This window comes from Bombus vancouverensis, chromosome 18, assembly GCF_051014615.1.
Source record: "Bombus vancouverensis nearcticus chromosome 18, iyBomVanc1_principal, whole genome shotgun sequence".
NCBI classification, from domain to species: Eukaryota; Metazoa; Arthropoda; class Insecta; order Hymenoptera; family Apidae; genus Bombus; species Bombus vancouverensis.
The window spans coordinates 3335123-3353499 of record NC_134928.1 but is presented as its reverse complement, the minus strand read 5'-3'; the positions used below and the strand labels follow the sequence as shown (position 1 = coordinate 3353499).

The 18377-nt window shown below is 40.8% G+C and overlaps 1 protein-coding gene across 1 annotated transcript in view; it reads right to left on the bottom strand.

The window, feature by feature from the left end:
- LOC117160380 (uncharacterized) overlaps nucleotides 1–15385 on the bottom strand; it is a 62742-nt gene extending 47357 nt beyond the window's left edge. Inside the window, exon 1 of the mRNA XM_076626326.1 lies at nucleotides 14396–15385. Within this exon, the coding sequence (XP_076482441.1) occupies nucleotides 14396–14928 (533 nt within the window). The 5' untranslated portion in view covers nucleotides 14929–15385. The remainder of the gene's footprint in view (nucleotides 1–14395) is intronic.
- Between the last annotated feature and the right edge of the window lie 2992 nt (nucleotides 15386–18377).

Here is an 18377-nt window from a genome sequence, read left to right as displayed (position 1 = left end):
AAATTCCCTTCCGTATATGACAAAATTCTGGCATTGTGTATTCCATTACAATCCAACGATTTCGAATAGATAAATGAAAATTGTATGCAAGTTACCATCGCGAAAGCATAATTCACAGCACTCGTGGAACCTGATCTAATCGGTGAAATTCAGCGAAAGTGTGAATAGCAGCGTGTAATTAAGAGAGAAGCATAGAAAATCAAGCACCGTTTAATATGTCCTCGAATCTGTCGTATTGCAGCCTTTCAAGTTTCTGTTTCTTTTAAAAATTTACACAAAAAGACAAACACAAATTCCTTTTAAGTATAGACAAGAGAAGTTCCCCTCGTTGTGACAATTTTTCTTTAAGGAACATCTATCCTCGATTTACGAATCGCCAGAGTAAAGTCAGAGGAAAAACTCGATGAGTTACTCACCGGGGTGGCCGTTTTCTGCCAACGAAAATATGGCTGTGATGTCCCCATTGCCTTAGAATATTTCTATCAACTTGTTACTAAAGCCAGCGATCGTGGTTTGTCTCAATTTGCAAGCAATTCGCGTATATGTCAAGGAAACTACACTGCTACGGTATAATTCTTCAATTTTTATTTGAGACTCGGATGAAAAATTGAAGAACTTGCAGAATAAAATGTCGTCCACGAGTCATTGGAGGTAAAATCTTGTCAATAGAAAAGTATTGCTGACGTCGTGAGGCTTAGAAATTCGTAATAAAATCTTGCAAACACAGATATTACTATTTCCTGTATTTATCAAGTTCTTTCAACAAAAATGTTCCACTTTTCCATCGAACCCCTAAAATTGCCATCGTTTCACTAATATTGTCACATGGTTCTGACAGCTTCTCGCTTAAACCAGTGTTCCAAAGATCTACAAACTTCAACTTCAACAATTACAAATCATCGCTGTTGAAAATTGTGGGTCTTTGAAACCGAAATAATGTTATAGAAACACTAAATTTATACCGAGGATTAATATTAAAGTAACGATATATTTATTTCATGGACGATTCCTTGTATATTCATCGATACAAATTTGCACGCGTCTCACCACTTTCTTCCATTACCGACGGTTAACCGACTCTTAACCGACTGAGCAGTTTACATTCCACTTGCGCACACTGATATTCGCGTACAAGTATCTCTACCACGCATTCGAGCCAGTCCAGCACAGAAAATTAGCCATATCTCAACAATTACAAATATCACAAAATGTGCAAGAAACGAGCGATTTACACAGCCAACGGTCGAATACTCTTCTCGAAAAACCATTCGCGCGCCATACAGTGTATGCACGCTGCTATTATTTACATCTCACTAGCGGCCATCCCTTGTGATCAGATTTCCGCCACTTTTCCGCCATTCATCAATCTTCGACAGGGCCTGTCGAAACATTTTTATCGAGCAACGTTCATTCGAAAGATCGGAACCGAGCGACGGACAATAAAATGAACAAACTGTGGACGAAGAGGCGAGAATCGTATGCCGGACACTTTGATCCACGCGACGGAAGCAGAAAGCGGCACGAGACGAGGCGGAAACGGAGACGACGAGGGTGAAACGGAATCGGGAAGGAAGAGGGCTGCCATGGGCGCCCCCACGCTTTTATAGCGGCCCATTTGGCGCAACAACGAGCGTGGAAAGTTCTTTTAGTGTCGGTCCACAGATTCCCCGAGCCGAAATATGCGCACGATTATGGGGTTCCGGATTATCAATTTGTTATACCGTGTTTATTATTCAAGCACCGGTTCCACGCAGATGTGCAGTTGCTCGTTGTAACGTGGTATCTATAGGTTGCCGATTCCCGTTTTTACGGACGTTTGCCAAGTGTTGGAACTGCGGTAACTGTTCTCGTAAATTTGTTAGGGTGTTCCTTCTTCTTATAGGGCGTCTGCTGTAATTTTATTTGTTGCAGATTCATGGCACAGCCTGTTATTTTGTCGAGTGGTTTTGTTACTCGATAAAAATTCAGTGTTGCTGTTTTATTTTTCTAGTTATCTTCAGTAATATGATTTTCTTCAATCAGATGAGAATGTCAGGTTGCAAGATTCCATTGAATTCCATGGAAATTATTTTCATATGCTATTTTATGCAATTTGAATTGGTAACAAATTTTGACAAAACTACTTGAAGTTGCATATTTGAAGAAACAGTTCAGTGAATTCTGAAGTGTGAATTAATTTAGAACAGCAGGAATTTAAATGGACGTGTTTGGCAACGAGAACGCGGAAGAAATCTCCCCTCTGATACGAGTCGCTGGAACTTTTCCATTCTACTTTGTACAGCATTGTAGAGCAGCTGATAAGAAGAGCTCACGAGGATTTACGTCGAAGGATTGAAGAACTATCGTTCGATTTTATGACCGAACCAACTACCCTGGCCTTCTGTTTTCGACGATTCAGCCACCCACGGTCTTTGCAAATTTAGAAAAATCGAATTTCACAGAAACCATAGTCTTCTTCCTTTCTTCGGTACAAGGAAACGAAGAGTATCATCATTTTGAGTTAAATCAAATTACTATATCTTCTTGTTTCTTTAATTATGTGTTCAACAACTATTGAAGAAATTCTGAAGAATGTTCTTTTTCAAAAGTGTGCTTTATCCCTCGGTTAAATACGTTCTACGTGATATCATAGTCTTAAGACCACCCCTCTGCTTCCCTTTCATCTTTCTTCTTTTTCTCTTTCGTCGAGCAAACGCAGTGGCTTCTAAGGAGCTTGCTGGCTGGGATTTCCTAGGAGAGTTATCTTTAATTCGCCGCGGATTTACTTGCCAATGAATCTTTAAATTAGATGCTCCTCTCTCTTTCACCAGTGCCTTCCTCTTTCCGAGACTCCTAATCGTTCAATCACCTTTATCACCGAATCGACTGGAACCTCGGCTACCTTCTTTCGGCAATATCTCTTCCCTTCGATTTCACGTGCTTCTTATTTCGATGCTGATTTCCCTGTAAGTCTACTGGTTACGTACAGTGCACTGTCAGTCTCTTAATATATTTATTTTGTATGTGACTTTCAACAAAATTTTGTTCATGAACATTTTTATCTTCATCGATTCAAAAAGAAGAAAAGAATTTCTACTTATTTCGATGCTGATTTGCCTGTAAGTCTACTAGTTACAGTGCACTGTCAGTCCCTAACATATTTATTTTGCATGTGACTTTCAACAAAATTTTGTTTATGAACACTTTTATCTTCATCGATCCTAAAAGAAGAAAAGAATTTCTACCTGTTTCGATGCTGATTTCCCTGTAAGTCTACTGGTTACGTACAGTCCCTTAACATATTTATTTTATATGTAATTTTCAATAAAATTTTGTTGATGAACATTTTTATCTTCATCATTTCAAAAAAGAAGAAAAGAATTTCTACTTGTTTCGATGCTGATTTCCCTGCAAGCCTACTGGTTACGTACAGTGCACTGTTAGTCTCTTAATATATTTATTTTGTATGTGATTTTCAATAAAATTTTGTTGATTAACACCTTTATCTTCATCGATCCCAAAAGAAGAAAAGAATTTCTACCTGTTTCGATGCTGATTTGCCTGTAAGTCTACTAGTTACAGTGCACTGTCAGTCCCTAACATATTTATTTTGCACGTGACTTTCAACAAAATTTTGTTCATGAACACTTTTATCTTCATCGATCCCAAAAGAAGAAAAGAATTTCTACCTGTTTCGATGCTGATTTGCCTGTAAGTCTACTAGTTACAGTGCACTGTCAGTCCCTAACATATTTATTTTGCACGTGACTTTCAACAAAATTTTGTTCATGAACACTTTTATCTTCATCGATCCAAAAAGAAGAAAAGAATTTCTACCTGTTTCGATGCTGATTTGCCTGTAAGTCTACTAGTTACAGTGCACTGTCAGTCCCTAACATATTTATTTTGCACGTGACTTTCAACAAAATTTTGTTCATGAACACTTTTATCTTCATCGATCCAAAAAGAAGAAAAGAATTTCTACCTGTTTCGATGCTGATTTGCCTGTAAGTCTACTAGTTACAGTGCACTGTCAGTCCCTAACATATTTATTTTGCACGTGACTTTCAACAAAATTTTGTTCATGAACACTTTTATCTTCATCGATCCAAAAAGAAGAAAAGAATTTCTACCTGTTTCGATGCTGATTTGCCTGTAAGTCTACTAGTTACAGTGCACTGTCAGTCCCTAACATATTTATTTTGCACGTGACTTTCAACAAAATTTTGTTCATGAACACTTTTATCTTCATCGATCCAAAAAGAAGAAAAGAATTTCTACCTGTTTCGATGCTGATTTGCCTGTAAGTCTACTAGTTACAGTGCACTGTCAGTCCCTAACATATTTATTTTGCACGTGACTTTCAACAAAATTTTGTTCATGAACACTTTTATCTTCATCGATCCAAAAAGAAGAAAAGAATTTCTACATGTTTCGATGCTGATTTGCCTGTAAGTCTACTAGTTACAGTGCACTGTCAGTCCCTAACATATTTATTTTGCATGTGACTTTCAACAAAATTTTGTTGATGAACATTTTTATCTTCATCATTTCAAAAAAGAAGAAAATAATTTCTACTTGTTTCGATGCTGATTTCCCTGTAAGTCTACTGGTTACGTACAGTTTCTTAACATATTTATTTTGCATGTAACTTTCAACAAAATTTTGTTCATGAACACCTTTATCTTCATCAATCCTAACAGAAGAAAAGAATTTCTACTGTTTTAAAATTTCAATACACTGACAATAAGATCGCAGTTCTAAGTATCCTTCATCCTATTCGACTTCAGATTTTCCAGAAATATCCACCATACGTAAAATTCAGACTCTAAAACGATAATCACAACAGCTCTCTCTTTCTGTCTTCGGTATCGCATTTAAAACTAACACTCAATACGTGTAAGATTTAAATACTCAAACTATTGCTTGGCAACTAAGTGATTGCGGAATTTGTCAATACCACCTAATGACAAAATCCGCAATCACTTAGTTGCCAACCCAATACAATAGCACCAGTGCCAAACGTCTTACTTCTTTTCTAATCTCAAGATTTAGACATTAAAACTGACGATTCCAATCTCCCTTTTCAATCTCGAATTTCCTATCATCCTACCTAATCATAGCAACATCCTTCCTCGCTTTCCATCTGAAATCCAAAAACTAAACTTGGACGCTAAACCCACAATCCCAGCTGCTAATAGACATCTGCCCTGCCTTGCAAGCATTTTAAGTTTACAAAAAAGATCTACCTCCATCGCATCTTCAACTATCACAACCGCCATCATCCGGCTGCAAATCTTCATCAGAAAATTTCAATTAGAAGCCTCTCGCCGGCTGTTCCTGGACGACTCTTCCTGGAGGCACGTTCTCTTCTCAAGACAACCCTAGTTTGCTTTCCGTGTGCGTCACCGTGCTCGCATTAAATTCCAATCTGTAACATCGACGTGCGTTCGTTTCCACGCTTTAGGCTACGTTCGAAGAAAATGGGGAGGGTGGACGACGTCTGATTAGACGAGTTACTCGGCTGGGGGCGCGAAAGGAGCCGCCAACCGATGATGGTTTGCTCGGTAATTCTTGGCGGATCCATGGCCAGCAAAAAAGGCCACGGATCCAACGGTGTTTTTCACGATGGCTTGTTCCAGGCGTCTCATCAGTCACGTCGCCGGCTAGCAAAGCGGAGGCGCCAGCCCACAAGACTCTCCTCCGAAACGCCGATGTGTCAATTAATCCCTGCATCCCCCGGGATACGACTAGGCTAGAGGCTGGATTATCATTACCCTCCTTGCTATCTCCTTCCAAGGATGTGCCACCCTGCCGATCAGACACGGTATCTTCCTCCTGCGCCCACGAAGATGTTGTCTTCGTGGCAAGCAGACAAGCTACTCGTCGTCACCCCTTTTGCAATTAATATGGTCGCGATACCCGCAGTGTTCACGCGCTCCTTCCGTGGCTTATTCGAGTGTCGTGTGATAATTTTGAAGAATCTCTTCGAAGAAGAAGAAGAAGAATTTGACAGCAAGTGGCGCGGTTGAAGAGATGCTTTTGCAAGAGGTGGATTTTGATGAATGTGCATATGCTCGCTTAGTTTTTGTATCAAGTGTATAATAGTTGTGAGAAATGATGATTAACGATGGTGATGAAGCTCTCTATGATTCGGTGAATTTGAAATGATATCGGTAAATCTATGGACAGAATTGAAGAAATACACTTGGACGTCTGTTTCGTCTTGGATTGCATATTTTGCGCCTTCAAATTTTCCATAATTGTTTAAAAATTAAACTGTTTAGATGTAAGTTTGTATTATTTCATCGGCAGCGATTATTCGAAGTGTGAATTTTCAAAAGTCTAATTAAACGAACGACAATCGAAGTTGTGGTCCGGTTAACAATGGAAGAAGAAACTGGATATAATTCTTTAGTCAGATTTCCAGGTAGTTGAGAGCCTTAAACGCATTGCTATGACATTTCATCGCATCTTTACGATCTAACATTGTTGTCTAATTACAAAGTCCATGACAATGAAGTACATAGAGACAATGAAAATGTACTAACGAGGGAAAGTGTGGCAGAAAGAAACGGGAAAGTGCGGAGTCAAATGAGCCTCTCTGAAAGGATCAAACAGAGAGCCTTTCCCCTTACAGAAATAACAAATCCTTTTCCATTCAGCTATTTGTCATTATCATAAAATCCTAACAAACTTGCTTCACCTTATTTCATTATTTTTTTCCAATAGATCACTAATCAAAGAATTTTCAAATGTAACTAACCTAACTAACCCAACCTACTTGATTCTGTTTCGTTCGTAAACCACTGGCCACTTCTTTGATTCTTCTAAATATAACTAACCTAAGCTGAGATTCATTTCAAATGTAACTAACCTAAATAGCCCAACCTACTTGATTCTGTTTCGTTCGTAAACCACTGGCCACTTCTTTGATTCTTCTAAATGTAACTAACCTAAGCTGAGATTCATTTCAAATGTAACTAACCTAAATAACCCAACCTACTTGATTCTGTTTCGTTTATAAACCACTGGCCACTTCTTTGATTCTTCTAAATGTAACTAACCTAAGCTGAGATTCATTTCAAATGTAACTAACCTAAGCTGAGATTCATTTCGTTCGCAAAATACTATTACGACTATCTGACAGTTGCAGTGTGAGATATCAAATTCATTCTGCGTCGTAATATTCAAAATATTTATTCATTGATTAAATAGAAGAAATAGCCAAATGTATCTGAAACTTGCAATGAAGAGAGCGTCATAAAAATTATTTAACAGTGTCTTGTAATCAAATTAATAATAAAAAACTACATCAGATAGAAGAAAATCAATCCTCTGACAATATTCTACCTAAAACTTACAATGAAGAGAGTGTCATAAAAATTATTTAACAGTATCTTGTGATCAAATTATTAATAAAAAACTACACCAGCTAAGATAAAATCAATCCTCTAACAATATTCTACCTAAGACTTCCAATGAAGAGAGTGTCATAAAAATTATTTAACAGTGTCTTGTAATCAAATTAATAATAAAAAACTACATCAGATAGAAGAAAATCAATCCTCTGACAATATTCTACCTAAAACTTACAATGAAGAGAGTGTCATAAAAATTATTTTGCAGTATCTTGTAATCAAATTAATAATAAAAAACTACACCAGCTAAGATAAAATCAATCTAACAATATTCTACCTAAGACTTACAATGAAGAGAGTGTCAAAAAATTATTTAACAGTATCTTGTGATCAAATTATTAATAAAGAACTACACCAGCTAAGATAAAATCAATCCTCTGACAATATTCTACCTAAGACTTACAATGAAGAGAGTGTCATAAAAAGTATTTAACAGTATCTTGTGATCAAATTATTAATAAAAAACTACACCAGCTAAGATAAAATCAATCCTCTAACAATATTCTACCTAAAACCTACAATGAAGAGAGTGTCATAAAAATTATTTAACAGTGTCTTGTAATCAAACTAATAATAAAAAACTACATCAGATAGAAGAAAATCAATTCTCTGACAATATTCTACCTAAAACTTACAATGAAGAGAGTGTCATAAAAATTATTTAACAGTATCTTATAATCAAATTAATAATAAAAAACTACATCAGATAGGAGGACACCAACCCTCTAACGATATTATAACAAACACACTACCCTGAACATTTTCTACATTTTTACATCTTACGAGTATTCTTCACACTTTTCCACACCTGAATTTCCCACAAACGCGTCAAAATTCATAATCCACTTGTAATCGACTTCGTCTCTGTTCCAAACATTTTACATCTTAAAATTTCCACATAGAAGGTCGGGTCATCGCGAAGGGGTGTCGTCCAGCGTAACGATAAGGTCCGGCAAGAGAGGGTTGAAAGGCAAAACGCGGCCAGGGGGTGGGAAATAGAGTGACAGAGAAAGGGAGAAGAGGTAGATAGAGACGACGAAGAGAGGATCGGTGGCAGAGTGCAGGCCCCGTGAGTTATGGCCGTCCCGACGCTCTCTCCCGTTGGCCCTGGGCTCAATTTACAGATGATTCCGCGTGTTACCGCCTGGCCAACGACTGGTTAACCTTCCTGCCGAACACTTAATCTTCCGACGTGTCCCGCGACCGAATCGGCCCGCGACTTTCCACGGATAACCGAGCCGACGACAGAGCAATGGCCTCGAGATAAATGGAAACAGAACACGGTGCCTGTTTTGGCTTCGTTTGGCCCATAAACTACTGGCCACCCCTTTGATCGCGCGACCTTGCGTCGAACGACCGCGTCGGGGTCCTCCGCCGTAGATTTATTGGTCCTCGATGGGACGACAATAGCCAACAAGTTGCTGGAAAATGGATCGTGGTCCTACTCTGCCTCCTGTTTACGTTGATGTTACGTCAACGGGACAAAATTTTACTTGTACCAAATCAATTTACGTTATTCAATTCTATCAATCACATGTTGCGATTGGGAAACAGTGATTGCTGTTATATTCTTGTGATAAGAATTTGGAATTTCTTCCGGGACGACTGCATTGTTCAATTCTATCAATTTTCTACCGCGAAGAAGTCACTGTAATTGTGTTGTTTCTTATGAATCTTGGAAATCACGACGTCAATATTACGTCAACTGGATGAAATTTTACTTGTACTAGATCAATTTACGTTTTTCAATTCTATCAATGACATGTTAAGATTGTTGTTATATTCTTGTGATAAGAATTTGGAATTTCTTCCGGGACGACTGCATTGTTCAATTTTATCAATTTTCTACCGCGAAGAAGTCACTGTTGTTATGTTGTTTCTGATGAGTATTGGAAATCAGGACTTTGATATTATGTCAAGGGGACAAAATTTTACTTGTACCAAATCAATTTCCGTTTTTCAATTCTATCAATGACATGTTAAGATTGTTGTTATATTCTTGTGATAAGAATTTGAAATTTCTTCCGGGACGACTGCATTGTTCAATTTTATCAATTTTCTACCGCGAAGAAGTCACTGTTGTTATGTTGTTTCTGATGAGTATTGGAAATCAGGATTTTGATATTACGTCAAGGGGACAAAATTTTACTTGTACCAAATCAATTTACATTATTCAATTCTATCAATCACATGTTAAGATTGGGAAACAGTGATTGCTGTTATATTCTTGTGATAAGAATTTGGAATTTCTTCCGGGACGACTGCATTGTTCAATTCTATCAATTTTCTACCGCGAAGAAGTCACTGTAATTGTGTTGTTTCTTATGAATCTTGGAAATCACGACGTCAATATTACGTCAACTGGATGAAATTTTACTTGTACTAGATCAATTTACGTTTTTCAATTCTATCAATGACATGTTAAGATTGTTGTTATATTCTTGTGATAAGAATTTGGAATTTCTTCCGGGACGACTGCATTGTTCAATTCTATCAATTTTGTACCGTGAAAAAGTCACTGTAATTGTGTTGTTTCTTATAAATATTGGAAATCAGGACTTTGATATTATGTCAAGGGGACAAAATTTTACTCGTTCCAAATCAATTTACGTTTTCAATTCTATCAATGACATGTTAAGATTGTTGTTATATTCTTGTGATAAGAATTTGAAATTTCTTCTGGGACGACTGCATTGTTCAATTCTATCAATTTTGTACCGTGAAGAAGTCACTGTAATTGTGTTGTTTCTTATGAATATTGGAAATCAGAACATGTTCTGATATGGTGCGTATAAATAGGTGCATTTTATGCGTATTTCACGTAGATAAGAGACACCTGGGATTTATTAAAAATAATGCTATATCTCGTGGTATTAATTATTTCAAATAATTAAAGTTTATTGGGAACAGTCGTGAAGATTGACCCATCCAAAACAGCGTTTATCTTTCATTTCCGCTGTAATTTCGTTCGAAGAATTTGAAGAAAGCACAAACATTAACAACTTCGTTCGATATTTCGAGAAGAAAGTTCAGCCAAAAAGTCGCACGTTTCTCAATTCCATGAATTAAGCAGAAGGTCAGGATGACACAAACAGTAAGTGAATTACACCTCTATCGATGCTCATTCGTAACACGATCCTTCGGAATTACAGCGTTTCCTGTTGCACAATTTCAAGACGACGATTGCCAACAACAGAGGAAATTGCGTTAACGTCAAATACAACGTCCTCGATAACAATTTTTCCTCGGGTGTTAAACCTTTCGAACAAAGATGCCAATCAACATGCAACATTGTTAAAAATAAACAAAAAAAAAAAAAAAACACTGCTAATTTTCTAAGAAACTTGTCAACCCTGACCAAGATACACCATACTTCATTATCGACAAACCATCGACAAATGTGGAAGACAACCAAACGAAAAAGCTACTAATCGACGTTGACCAAAAGGTCGAGCAAACCAGAACGAATGACACAATGGTCGAAGACACCGAATTCCAAATTCTGCGCAGCATGTGCACGCGACGATTCTCGTTCCGGAAGGCGATAATTCAGCCTGAATTGAAAGAGTTTTCGGAAGGCCCGCATGTGTTAGCCATCGGTCCATCGATTGTCTGTGCGGCAGGCTCACGTTTCGCCCAACGATACATCATAATTTGCCGGCGAATGTTTACGAATGCTTGGGAAACGCGCGGTTTTCGCACGTGACGAGGTCCAGATGCCGTCCCGTCGAGAAAAGGAGTGGCTGCTGGCTGTCATTAGCCGTCGGACAACGGGCACCCCGTGGCGAGCCGCAACGTGTCGCCGGACAGACGTTCCACATACGCGCGCTACGGGAATCATGGCGTTAATTGACTGGCAGTGCGGTAGCTTCATCAGTGGACTGCGGATATTTATGCAATTTTATATTCTTACCAATGTAATTAAAAAAATAATATCCGAATAGAAATTCGTTTCTACTAATTGCTATAAATTCTCTGTTCAACGTATTACTATATACAGTCGGGTACTGAAGTCAGCGGACAGATACTAAGGTAGTTTTATTAAATATCATTTATTATTAAATGTAAGAGAAATAAGTAAGTAAGCGAATGACTAAAATTCTTAGAAATGGCGTTATAATACCGGAGAAGCATATTTAAATGCATAGAGTGGTATTTCAGTGTTCACGGTATACTTTACTGTTCTTTTCCCTCTGAAATAAAACCCTTAGAGTATACAAATTTCGAAACGTGAACTTGCTAATTTTAAAATCTGGAGAAATATTCTAAATAGCGTTTTAAAGTATACGTACTATTCTATATGTGGCGACACTCGAACACGGAACTTTCTAATGGCTTCGCGACACACAGCGCTGTATCTTCGAAGCGTAAGGTCGACACGCCTAATGTTCCATCGATATCCCTACGGTTCTTTCGCCGAATATTCGGAAGATCGCGTAACGCGGCAACCGTCGCGGACGTCTAATAAACGCGTGCGTAGTGGTCGTATCGAGGGGCAACAAAGAAAAGAATCCGTTTGGTTTCGAATGACAGATTCATTCTGCCTCGAGCTGCGAAGTGCGGAAGGTTAAGCGTCATAGCGAAGCAAACACAATTAGAGATATGTGATTATTGATTCTTGATAGTTTTATTGTTATTTGTTGTTGATAGTTAATCGTTAATCGTTAATTATTGACTGTTAATAGTTTAATAAACTTATTGTTGAACATCAACAGTATTTCTTGTGGCCACCTTCACCAACATACTACCTCAGTACTAATTTTGCTTATTCGCTAAATAATCTATGTACTATAACACTAGTGCTAGTTTGATTAAATTTCATTGACTATATTTCTGTAGATTTTTGTATTCCTAATATCTAAAAGTGTATGAACATTCGCGGTGTATTCATTGTTATTTGGCTAAATAATCTACGTGCTATAAATAAATGAGAACTAAGTATAACACTGGTGCTAATTCGATTAAACTTTATTGACTATACTTCCACTGACTATATTTCTGTATTGTACTCCTAATATCTAAAAGTGTATGGACATTCGCGGTGTATTCATTGTTATTTGGCTAAATAATATACGTACTATAAATAAATCAGAACTAAGTATAACACTAGTGCTAATTAAATTTCACAGATACTTCCACTGACAATATTTCTATAGATTTTTGTATTCCCAATTTCTCTAAAAGTGCATGAAAATTGAAATGAAAGTACATTTGTCGAAGAAGCGTCAGGAATAGTGTTGTGGGCGTTTGCTAGATCTTCATTGGAATTGGCCATCGCTGTGTTATAACGAAGGTACGCGCCGCCTGGTAATACGAGTATCGATACTACCGATTCGACAATCAACCGCTGTGTTTGGGCACTGGCGATACTAGTGACGTTGGTCTTAGGTTCGATAACGAATCCACGGTCAACGAAAGGATAGATATACCTGCTCACACAATACTCACAGATCGTAAGGCGCTACTCTACTCGCAAGAAAGGATGAATTTTTGTCTCGATGATGCCACCGAGGAAAACTATGATGGGGTGTGACTAAGGACACGGAATCATCGGATTCGTCGAGTACAGCCTTCGTTCCAAAAGTAAGGGAAACTAACGTCCCTGTCAGTTGGTCAATTTGGAACAAAGACTGCCTGTCCGTTTGAAAACTCTCAATTACCGAAAAAACCCAGGTTTTATAGCGGGTCCTCGGGCTAACTGGACTTGTGCTATGTAAGTTCCTCGACATTTGGTATTCCATGGTATGGAACCGTTGACCGCGGCTACGTTCGGCGGCCGATGGTCGCCTTGAGCCCAAGTTTTTTATCACAAATCGCAAACAAGTACAATTGGGCAGAATGACGGCGAATTGTTTAATTACAACTGTAATCTTTAATGACATATTCATCGTTATTTGGTCGATGGTTCAATTATCCCGTGAACTATCATGCTGACGTTTGTGGGTGTTGGTAATTGCTCGGTTAAATGGAATAGCTTTTGGTGCGATCGGAGGTCTGTTAGGGGTAGCGAACGTAGCATCTAGAAGACTATTTTCACTCGTGTTTACGAGCTCTCTTCTGTAATTGATTTATACCCTACAATTGCACACCATTAAATGTCCTGTCCGAAGTGAATAGAAGGTTGATAGGTGTTGATGAATGACGGATCGCTGATCTTTCTTCGGTGCACGTTCGTGCTCAACAATGACACGTTCGTTAATGTGTAAAAGGGGTGATTTTACGTTCTAGTGGCCTGATTCCTGACTCAGTCTTTATGGCCAGATTGAAGATTGATATATAACAATTGTAATAACGTTGAGAAGCTGTGGGAATATTAAGGATAATTGTAACGCTTTTTGAGTCACAAATGAGGGATTTCTGAGATTGTAAAGCCGCGTGCAGTAAAAATGGTAATGGAATCCTATGGGCTCGCGTTAATTGACTCGAACGTTCATCGATTCACCGCAACGAGACTTGGGCCAAACGAACCCCTGAAACGTTTGTAGGGTCCTCGTAATTGATATTGTAACTTACATGGTACAGTGTAATCGTGTCTGTCGAATTACAAGTGGGGTGCCTTTTAGGTCCATTCGTCTGCCTCTCAACATGCAACCTTGTATCATCATGTGGAACTCATTTAGAATCGAACTCTGCTCAATTTTATCTGTTTCTCCAAAACACTTCTAAATACTATCAAGTTACGTCTATTTTCGTCCCTTTCCCGAATTTCTTTCCATTAAACAATTGAAAACCGTCGTAACAATAAATACATCAATTTACAAGAGGGTGTCAAATATTATTAACAGTACTGGCACGATGATTCAAAATTTATAATTTCCATTATTCCATTAAAATCTGTTTCCATTATTCCACCTACGCAATGAAATATCCCTACGATCGAACTGCAGCCCCTATTTTCCTACTTTTTCAATTCTTTCTCACGAAAAGCTTCAAAATCTCGCGATGACAAAAGTCCGCTATTTTCCAAGATTATTTCCAATTTTCACTGTTCTCACTTACCTTGTTGGTTGCTTTTCCGTGTAGTCTTTTTCTCTTTCATCCACGGGTACTCGGGCACGTTGACGGACGGATCGGCGACCCCGTGAGGGTCCATCATAGCGTGGTAGCCAGGATGATGGGATCCAGGGCTGATGGATCCTCCGGTTCCTGGAGAGTGTTGAAGGCTCGCGTCGCCAGCCAGCTGGGGCAACGCGGTCATGAACTCCGCCATGGAGGGCTGGCTGTTGATGAAGCCTGTCTCCGCGGAGCCGCATGTCGGATCCATGGCTGGGTGATGTGTCCCGTGCGGGGGCAGCCCGGCTGGGGCACCTGCCCCCGCGGCCACCGTGGCCAGCCAGAAGCCACCCCCTCCGTCGTTCGCCAGGACGGGTGTCGTCGGCCTCGTCTTCACGCTCGCGATCTCCTTACCCGCGTGGACCAACGCCTCGAGCTGCCTTCCGGCTGGCTGCACGCTGCCGCAACCGTCCAGCTGCGTTGGATCCTCACGGTTCTCTTGCTGATGCGACGATAGTTGTTCTTTGCCTCGCATAGACGAGGATACACTGATTTTTATATTCTTCCTTGCTTGCGTAGAGATAACGGGGTAGTTTGATTGCTCAATATTTTTCTAGTATTTGTAGTCTCTATTTTCACTGTAACCGACGAGCTTGGTCTAGCTGTGCCATCAGAAACACGAGAACGATATTACATCCTGAAAGAATCCTTCGCACTGCAGTTTCAGCATACACCACGAGTCATAATCGCGTGTTCACTTAGCACGAGCAATATATCGCCGGCGACGAAAACCGAAGGACCTTGGCCGGGTCCAAACCGTTGTTCACGACAGCTGCTTCCACTTGGTGCATTCACGGGGCCATTTCTCCGTCGAGTTCACCGCAGATCGAAGCACGACGGCACACAGAACACTCGCATGTCCGCGAAAACTCACCCCGCAGCTATCACACCTCGTAGCATCACATAACCTGGTCCGTGCGGCTCAACCACATAACGCGAAAGCACACTTTCACAGAGGAAATCGCTGCATCGGTATACAGACGTTACGCTAAATCGGCAGCACTGAGACTGGCGCGCACTCGATCGCATACACTACGGCTACCAGGAGCGTTCCGATCGGCCGGAACCCAGGCAGGCAGGCAAGCAGGCAGGTAGGCAGGCAGGCTAGCTGGCTGGCTGGCTAGGCAGGCGAGCCAGCGAGCGCAATGTACACTTGCCGAGTGACGTGATGGAGGAGGAGAAAGAAGCGGAGGTGGAGGGGTTCGAGAAGGGCAACGCCGCAGAGGTGAACTGTAATCGACAGAGAAGACAGAAAGAGAGAGAGAGAGAGAGAGAGACGGAGTGGACAGGAGAGGGAGACAGAGAACGGAACAGAGAGCGTAATGGAGGGAGAAAAAGGATGGGTAGGAGTCGCCTTGGAGGATCGAGTTCGATGGTGGCGGAAGCAAAGGGTACACCGGCAGTGTAGAGGGGGCAAGAGGAGAGAGAGACTCTCTCGGTGACTTCCACTCGAGGCTGGCACCCCGACGAATTCCACCGCGGCCTTTTTCGCTTCTCCAATGTTCTCCGTGGCGTGTCTCTGTTGTTACTGCTGTCTCGTTTGCTCCGTGGGGCAGGGGGCCTCGGCGGTTGGTGGCCCAAGGGTTCTTCGCGTCGTCGAGCGTCGACTCTTTCTCGCCGCTGTGTGCCACCGTGCTTGTGGGAGAGACACGTGACCGAGTGCCAGTAGAACGGATCGACCAATGAGGTGGCGGTATCGCGGCAGCGGAGGCACAGCCCTCCGGCGTCGTAGGCGGGCTGGCCGTATCGAGGTCCGAGGGCACGGAACCGCCAGGGTACAACGAACAGACACTGCGTAGCTGTTCCTCTCTGCTCGCCTCGACGCGGCAGTGTGGCCGACCGACTCTCCGCCGTTCGCTGCCACGACCACGAGGCCGACTTGGGCGGTCATGGATTGCGGCGCAACTGTGGGCGGGACGCGCGAGCGCGCCACTTCCGTCGACACGCCACGTGGAGGGGAAATTATCACGTGCTCGACCACGCGGTTCCACTTCCTTCGGGGGAACGGCCGAGGAGAAGGTAAAGATCCGACTGTCGAAGGATGGCCATCGGGCCTTCTTCGTTCCGTGAAATGGATTCTTGGCATGCGGATGAGTATTGTGAGAGTGGTAAAGGTTGTGGAACGTTTTGCAATATGTTTCTCCGAAAGAATTCCATGTGACTTTTCCATATTCGATTTTGTAACTTGCATCCTAAGAATCTGATTCTCGCGTCCAGTGATCCCCGGGGTATTTTCATGCCAATTAATTATCACCTATGAGCTTTTTACTTTGTTTCCAGTTTGTACGTTTCACAGGACACAGTTTGAATAACGGTAAAATTGTTTCGTGAATTCCTGCCGGGATAACTGTTCTACTGCAGTAATAAAGTTGCAAATGAATAGAGGCTTTGACCTAACATAACCTAACCTAAGCAAGCGACGACCGTTTGTATTGTAAAGAGATTTGCTTGGGTCAAAACATTTTTCCTTTCTTAAACGCACAGGTTTATCGTTTTATTGCTCGTGTACCTTTCCACTAATCCGCCAATTGTTATTTTTGCTTCTGGGCTCGAGCGTCCGTCGCTACCTGTAGTACCCTACTTTTGTTTTATTTATGTCCTTCTCTTCCCATTAAGCCTGCTTTCACTGATTACTTATTTTACCTTCCTCTGCGTTTCTGACCATCTAGTGACGTGTTTAACTATTTCTTCATTCGCCTGTAATGCTAATTTATAGCCAGCGGCTTTTGGTAAAATGGTTTTCAACAAGTCCAATATTTTACCCGCCTGTCTTCGTATTTTCCGAAACAAGGACGAGTGATACTTCGCTTGAACCATTTCTCGTACAACGATGAATTTTATTTCGCAATGGTACAATTTGAATAGAAATATAATCACAGGGAAAAATCTATGCAAAACAGTCCATCGAGATTCTGCAATGCGATCGTCTGACGTTTAACGCTGTGAAAACATTGCTGCAATCGCTAAAAGTGGCGAGAAAATCGTTGAGAATTTTACGAGGGTAGTAAATTCGATAGTAGATCGAGGGATGGAACGGTGCGGATTCGACGTTGTCGCCACGGTTTCCGGCCGCTGGGGGCACCGGCTGGTGTTACGGCGACTTGCCATGGGGCAGTTTTGATGACAGATTACCCTGATCCGCTTTGTGGAGAAGCTCTCATTTAGACAGCCGGTTTGATCGAAAACTTTGCCACCGTTTTGCAGGAACAAAAAATTCGTGCCACTACCCTCGTTGCACGATGTAGATGAATTGCTTGCTACTTCCTTTTTTTTCTCTGCTTCTGCTGCGTTAAAGATACCATGGAATAATATGCGTTTTCTCAGGGTGGAGCAGAACACACTGCAAATTCAGGTAGCAACAGAAATCTTTTATTACGTGGGGGAAAAAATGATAGATGATAGCAAGGGAAATTATTTTCGTTTCTACTCTTCCTAACCTAATTTCACCACTTTCTAAACATCTGGTAAATGAATATTCGAAATTTAAATTCCACTAAAATCTACCCTTCCAATTGGTCTTCCAGATATTAGAGAAATTTCATCTTACTTAGATCGTAAATTTATATTTATATTTATTTGTCGTAAATAAGCAGTTGCCCAGAAAATCGTGCGCTCGAAAAATCTAACCTATGAAACGTACGTATGCTTTGAATATGTATCGAGATGTATGCAGCAGCGGGTTAGAATCGGGAATTTTCGCCACGGAGAGAGCGAGAAAGAGTGAGATCGAAAGGGCGACAGCCGAGTCGTAACGCGAACGAGGGCGCGGATGGCTGAGAGCGGGGAAGGAGAGCGAGAGAGCGCGAGAGGGAGGCGAGCAGCGCCACATCTGCCGCCAGATTTAACTATACATTACAGACACACGATATGTCAAAGTCCTATACTTCATATCGACTCCGCCATTTATTAAAAGTTTCATCGCGC